The 7,108-nt window shown below is 47.7% G+C and overlaps 1 protein-coding gene across 1 annotated transcript; it reads right to left on the bottom strand.

The window, feature by feature from the left end:
• Nucleotides 1–1,837: 1,837 nt before the first annotated feature.
• Nucleotides 1,838–6,624, bottom strand: LOC133363256 (interferon-induced protein with tetratricopeptide repeats 5-like). Its single transcript, XM_061582645.1, has 2 exons — nt 6,508–6,624; nt 1,838–3,946 (listed from the first exon to the last, which is right to left on the bottom strand). The coding sequence occupies exons 1-2, from the start codon at nt 6,510–6,512 to the stop codon at nt 2,614–2,616; spliced, it is 1,338 nt and encodes a 445-aa protein (XP_061438629.1). The 5' UTR covers nt 6,513–6,624; the 3' UTR covers nt 1,838–2,613.
• Nucleotides 6,625–7,108: the final 484 nt, after the last annotated feature.

Consider the following 7,108-nt stretch of genomic DNA (forward strand, 5'->3'; position numbering starts at 1 on the left):
GTTAGACCCTAACCCAGTATGTATGGCACAGACTGGCATTGGCTCTCCAAGCACTCAGCCAAAGACCTTCCCCAGCCCTCCTTGGAGATTCCAGGGATTGAACTTGGTACCTTCTGCATGCACAACTCAGTGCTCTAGCACTAAAGTATGGCCATGCTTGCTGGGGCTCATGGGAGATGTAGTCCAAAACCTCTGGAAGGCACCAGGTTGGGAAGAGAGAGCATCTGGTTTGCATGCAGAAGGTCCCAAGTTCCCTCCCCTGAAATATTAGGCAGGCGCCATCTCTGTTATCTCTTCTGTGCCTATTGAAGACCTTCCTCTTTCAACAAGCCTTTTAAGTAAAGACCTTATCCCAGTCTGCATCTGTGTTGGAATTGCTTCATAATATTTTTAAATCTTTTTTTAAATGTTTTTAACCTCTTTTTTTAAGATGTTTTGAAAGCTTTTTTACAGAATATTTCTAAAGATGCCTTGTTCTAATGTAATCTAAAGTCTGTTTTTATGATGTTTTAAAGTATTAGTGCTTTTGTTTGCCACCCTGGGCTCCTGCTGGGAGGAAAGGTGGGATATAAATCAAATAACAAATAAACAAAATAAGTAAAAAATTAAATCCCCAACATCTTCAGGTAGGACTAAGAAAGTTTCCTGTCTGTAATCCTGGAGAGCCAGTCAGCATAGGCCATATTGAACTAGATGGACCAGCAACCTCACTCAGTGTAAGGCAGATTCCAATATTCTGTTGAAGGCGGCTCACAGTGTTTCACACATCTTTTTGAACTCCAGCCCACTTCTAAATGTACCCTCCCTTCTGAGTCCTCCAAACTATTGGCAGCACTATTTTCTCAAGCAAGCACGTAGATCTACGTATGCAGCCCACTCCTGTGCACAGAAGGACCAGTGTATTCGGGCACTGCCAGATCTTGCAATTGTCCTCAAATAGACCCTACTTCTGGGTCCTGCCCCTGGTAAAACTCTGCCCCTACACTATCCCTTGGGAAGAAAGTCCACAGAGTTTGACCTGGTGCTGAAATGACTCCAATGATGCCGGCAGATGGCTCCCCCTCCTTCCGAGTGCTAAATCTTATTTCTGGCTCGCGCTGTTTCCCCTCCCAGCATCTTCCAAGGTATACTTGCCTGTGCACATAGAGGTTCTGCCGGCCTGTCAGGGTAATAGGCATAAGGACGTAAGAATTCCATTGCCGAGCCAGACCAGAAGTGCTCAGTCAGATGCCATGAGAGCAGAAAGCAAAGCATGATGTAGCAGCAATGCCCTCTTGTTTGACCCCAGCACTGAGAGGTACACTGCCTCTAATCATGGAGGCATCATTGGATTAAAAAAACAGTAAGAGCATAAGAAGAGCCCGGGATCCTATGTCCACAGCAGCCAACCAAATGCCTATATGGGAAGCCTGCAAATATGACATGAGTGCAATAACCCTTTTCCACGGTTGGCCCCAGCAAACGGTATTGAGAGTAGGGTTGCCAGGTTCCTGGCCTGAGACTGATCCTGTATCTTTAGGAGAAGAGAAAGTCAGCCAAGTGCAGGTGTTCTTGCAACCCTGTAATGGGAAAAAACACAAGGTGGAATTCTCCCTTCACCCTGCACAACTTTTAAAGATACAGAAGACCTCTTGGAGGCCGGTCCTGGCCACCCTAACTGAGAGGCATGGTGCCCCTGAGACTGGAGGTGTTTATGTAGCCCACCCGATTCACGGCCGTTGTTAGCCATCTCCTCCATGATCTTGTCTAGTCCCCCTTTCAAGCCGCTGCAACTTGTGGCCTTCCCTGCATGGGCAAAGGCACTGCCCAAACAAAACACAGCACAGGAAACTCTACAACATCTTTTATTGTGGCTAGAACATCAAGCTGGTAGAAATGCAAACAAACAGAGAAACAGAACCAGTTATTGCATCAAGTATTAATCTGCTACATGCAGAAAAATATAGAACCCCTTCAATGTCCCTGAGGTGGAATGAAAGCATTTCCAGTTCACATGCTTGCTGCTTTGTGGAACTTTCTCCTGACTCTTTGTTTTCAAGATTCAGGAGGGCACTGACACTCCCCAGTCCATAAGAAATGGACACTCGTGATACTATTATGCACAGTTTATCTACATTTGATCTCAGAGCTTGGAAAAGTTACTTTTTTAAGCTACAACTCCCATCATCCCCAGCCCACATGGCCACTGGATTGGGCTGATGGGAGTTGTAGTTCAAAAAAGTAACTTTTCCAAGCTCTGTTTGATCTAGGTAGATGTTGTGAAGTCCTGTGAGCATTGATCACCAGAGAGGAGGGATGGCAGGTCCCCAAAATGGCAAGGGCCAGGTGCTTTCCATTCCTCCATTTGCAACAAAATGAAGCATTGCGTCTCGTTGCCTCAAGAGAGCCAAGAGGGATTCAGGAAGCAGAAGGAGCCCGCTTAAGCGTGCCACGGAACGGCAGAGAGGAATGTCGCAGAAAAAGCCAAACAAGAGCAAACTTTCTACTAAGGTTAGCGGAAGTCAGAAGATCTTTGGGCAGCAAACATCTGCTGAACAGGAAGGCTTGTTTCAAATGCATAGAAAAGTATCCGCATCTTCAGCTCCTGACTTCCCTTCCCTTGCAGAATTTAATTTACTTGCTAAATTTACAGCCAGACCTTTGTGCGTAAGGGAAGCCAACAATGTGGTAGATAGACTCAGCCTGGTGCATTTCAGAGTCTTCCTGAAACATCTTTGCCAGGTCCACCAGCCGGGCCTTCAGCTGCCGCTTCTCATTAATGTGGCCATCTACAATTCCGAAGCCCGCCTGGTACATCTCCAGGGCCTGGTGCTTCAGCCCCTTCTTGTGGAGGAGGAAGTCTCCCCAGTGGAGGTAGATGGCCTGCTGGCATCGCTTGCTGACTCCTGGCAGCCCCTCCATCAGGGTCAGGTACATCTCTTCCTCGTAAGCAGGGGACTTTTCTCTGTAGAGTTTAGCCAGTTCCAACCTGGGGAATATAAACGGAGGATCCGTTTCCACAGCCTGTTGGAAGCTCTCGGTAGCAGCTGCCAGCATTTCTTCTCTTTTTTCTGGTGAGGCTCTTTCCATCTCGTTCTTGTAACATTGCCCAAGGTCGTAGTGGAGGAGATGGTAGCCAGGATCCAGGGCTACGGCCTGCTTCAAGATGGAAATTGCTCGGGGGATTTGCTTGGGGAATGAGTTTGGCTTTTTCAGCCTGGCAACATTTCTGAGGACTTCAGGGTTGAGGCTGTTCTGGACAACGTCTTCCATCAGGCTGTTTGCTCTCCAGCCTGTACTTGTTGTCAGGAGCACATTGACCAAATATGCTTTGGCTTCATAATTTTGGGGCTGGCTAAGGACAACCTCTTCCAGCAATCTTTGGGCCTCCTTACAAAGATCATATCTGAAAGAGTGAGTCCAGCATGCATACACAGAGGTTGCCAGTCCTGCGTTGAATTCCTCGTTGGACTCATCTCCTTGCAGTGCCATTCGGAAGCACTCCTGGGCCTCCTCCCTGTTCCGGAAGCCAACAGCCAGGAGGGACCAGCCTTTCTGGGCATGGATTTCAGGGGTCAGAACAGAGTAAGTCTCAGAGCTGGCCAGGGACCGGCAGGTCTCCCGAATCCGGCCCAGGTAGAGCTCCACCATGTCGAAATTGGCCAAGTGGTAATAAACCCAGGCATAGTTCCCGTAAGTCACCAGGGCCTGGCGGGAGAAGTTGGCCAGATGGTCTCGTTTCAGGACTTCCTCTGCTTCTCGGAGGCTGCCCAGGGCCTCTCTGTAGTCCCCTTGCAAGTGCTGCAGGTAGGCCTTCATGGCGATGAAGGTGGCGTGGTTCCGGTGTGGCGTGTGTTCCGCCTGGAGAGCCAACATCTTCAGGATGTGTGCTGCATTCACCTGGCCCTCTTTCTCAAACTGCCAGGTGAAATGGCATTGCAGGCTCTGGAGCTTCTCCCATAAGGGTCTGCAAAGGGAAGAGAGAGGCAGGTAAAAAGCAGATCCACAAAGACTGACAATCCCAGTGTAAAAACCTCACATGGAAGCACAAACAGATGTACTGTAACAAAAGAGTTTCAGTTCTGTTGGGGTGTAGTGAAGGGAGTGTCAGGCTTAGACTCAGAGATACATATCTGCAACCATCCACAAAGCTCACTGGATGATCTTAAGCCAGTTACTAACCCAGCCTACCTGACAGGGCTGTTGTGAAATAAAATGTAGTGGAAACCACAAATATTATCCCATGCTCCCTGGAGGAACAGCGAGATAAATCAACATAATACATCGATAAAATCGTTGAAAGGCCATTTTGATGCTCCCTCATGTGACTACTGTCTCTTCCCCATAATGGACCTATGAATCATTGCAGGAACCATGAGGGGATGGATGACGCATTGGGATTTGAGTTTGGCCCTGTGGGAACTGGTTTATGGGCTGGACACAGCTCGTTGTTGTCACTGATGTTGTTTATCATCAATTTGATCATTCAAAGGTTTGGGAATCATAGAATCACAGAGTTGGAAGGGGCCTATAAGGCCATTGAGTCCAACGCAGGGATGAATGTTTTATGGGTCATGTGAATGACATCCAGCTCTGAATTTCATTTCCAAGCAGAGAGGAGCTGCTGCCTTCATTTTGAACCAGTGTGTGGATGTTATAAAAGTGGCCTGTATACATATAAGTGAATAAACCTAAGATAGCCTTTTTTGCAAGGGAAGAAGGAGAGAATCTTAGCTGATGCTAGGAAACTGATGGCCGTGGCCCAGTGCGGGAGGCCAAAGCTGTTCTTCAGGGGGAAAAGTAAAACATGGACAAGAGATCCCATCAGTAATGGGGACCTGCTGATGTTTGTTGCTGTTATGTGCCTCCAAGTCGACTACGACTTATGGCGACCCTATGAATCAGCGACCTCCAAGAGCATCTGTTGTGGACCACCCTGTTCAGATCTTGTAAGTTCAGGTCTATGGCTTCCTTTATGGAATCAATTCATCTCTTGTTTGGCCTTGTACGTCCCATAAAAATACTCTGTTGTGCAAATATATGTCCAAGATGTCTTCAAAGCTTTTTAAAAAAATGTTTTTAAACATGCTTTGTTTTAATGTATTTTAAAGTCTGCTGGGAGGAAGGGCGGGATATAAATCAAATAATAAAATTAATAAATAAATATACAGTGCTGCACTTGCCACACCCTTTAGGAAGCTGAAATTTGGCCTGAAGGTAGCCCCAAAGACCCTGATAACGTCTCTGCAGCAAAGGAAAGAACAGTGGCCCCAGCTGGAGTTGCACCCGGAACTGACAGCTGATCTCGGAGGAGGATGCCCCTAGATGAAACTATATATAAAAGTCCAAGCAGCCTTCCCCAAGGTGGTGCCCTCCAGATGTTGCTGGACTCCAACTCCCATCGTCCCCAGCCAGCGCAGCCAATGGTGAGGGAGGATGGGAGGTGGAGTCCAGCAACATCTGGAGGGCCACAGGCTCCCACTCTAACGGAAGAGTGCCCTCTAGTCTTTGTGGTGCTATTGGATCCCAAACGGATTTGCAAGATAGAAATGCCCTAAATTAAGGGGGGGGGTCCTGCAGATCATCTGCTAGGGATCTGGGATCCTTTCCTCTAAAATAAATGGTGCCAGCTTTGGATGGACTGGGGCGGGGGGAACAACCAAGACTGCAATCCTGTGCGCTCTTATGTGGGGCGAGGGGGGAGTCAGTTCATTAGAACTGTCACTAGAAGCCAAAATTATGAAACTGAGGTTATCATACTTTGGACACATAATATGAAGACATGATTCACTAAAAAAGACAATAATGCTGGGAAAAACAGAAGGGGGTAGAGAAAGAGGAAGGCCAAACAAGAGATGGATTGATTCCATAAAGGAAGCCACAGACCTGAACGTACAAAGTCTGAACAGGGTGGTTCACGACAGATGCTGTTGGAGGTCGCTGATTCATAGGGTCGCCATAAGTCGTAATCGACTTGAAGGCACATAACAACCACAAGAAAAACATGCCCTTGAGAGGGCTTTCAGGGGGTCAGATGGGAGAACTGTAGCCTGCCGGGGGGGGGGGTCTTGACTTTTAAAAAACTCCCCATCCCCAAATTCAAGCTAGCAAGTAACTTTCTTGCTCAGTTGGTAAACCCAAGGCTGAAATAAACTCCCAGAGCTGCCAAGAGGGACGCTGAGAGGGGCGGGCGGGCAGGGGGAGGAGGCTGGCAACATCTTCATTTCTGGCAGGGCTCCAGTGCCTTCTACAGATGCAGGAGAAGCAAACATTCGACAGGAGGAGGGGCTACGGATCTTGTAGGCTTGCACTGGAGGAACCGCAGGGCTCGAGGGGTGGGGGGGAATTGGAGCAGGAGTGTGGGGGGGTGCACTTTCTGAAATCCTCCCTCCTGCACAGCTCTGTCCAGGGGAGGAGCACTTTGCATTCTAAAAAAAAGTCCCCTGTAACAAATAATCTGGAATTACGAGATTGTCCCCCAGAGAATTGAGGTGACCCCCGCAAACAGAAAAGTGGGTGCCTGCTTACTTCATCCTGCTTTTCGCAGTGCCTTCTTGGTCAAGAGGGGACGATTCCTTTCCTTGAAGTCAGCCTGGCCTTGCCCAGGATCTAGCAGCTCCTGAAGAGAGTGCAAAATGCTCACAGTTTCTCTTGAAAAGAAAACTGTGTGAGCTCATTCTGTGGGAATGGAAACTGAAACGTAGAGGACGGAAGAAGATTGAGCAACTCAGGCCATGAGATATAAATCCCTCAAAAAAGGAAACAGGTTTGCTGCCCCACAATCGGGTAAACACATTTCTTACAGCATAAATCAGCCTTCGCCATCTCTCCGTTCCTTATCTGAGTGCCAGTTGTGGCAAGAATGCATTACTTCCATAACCAAGTGCAACTCAGAGACAGCAGCAGAGAACAAGGAAACAAATCAGAAAGTCATGAATAATTTCAACACTCCTGTCTCAAGAAATGTGCCTAAAGAACCATTGTCTACAATTGCATTCTTATCTTCAGCAGTACAACAGTATTATACTTCATCTTGGTCATTGTGTTTAATGGGTAATCTGTGCAAGAAACCCAAGGAGGACACAATGATTCTCTGCCAGGAAGTCTGTCAGGACTGGTACCATCTGTC

The sequence above is a fragment of the Rhineura floridana genome, chromosome 8 (assembly GCF_030035675.1).
Source record: "Rhineura floridana isolate rRhiFlo1 chromosome 8, rRhiFlo1.hap2, whole genome shotgun sequence".
In the NCBI taxonomy this organism is placed as follows: Eukaryota; Metazoa; Chordata; class Lepidosauria; order Squamata; family Rhineuridae; genus Rhineura; species Rhineura floridana.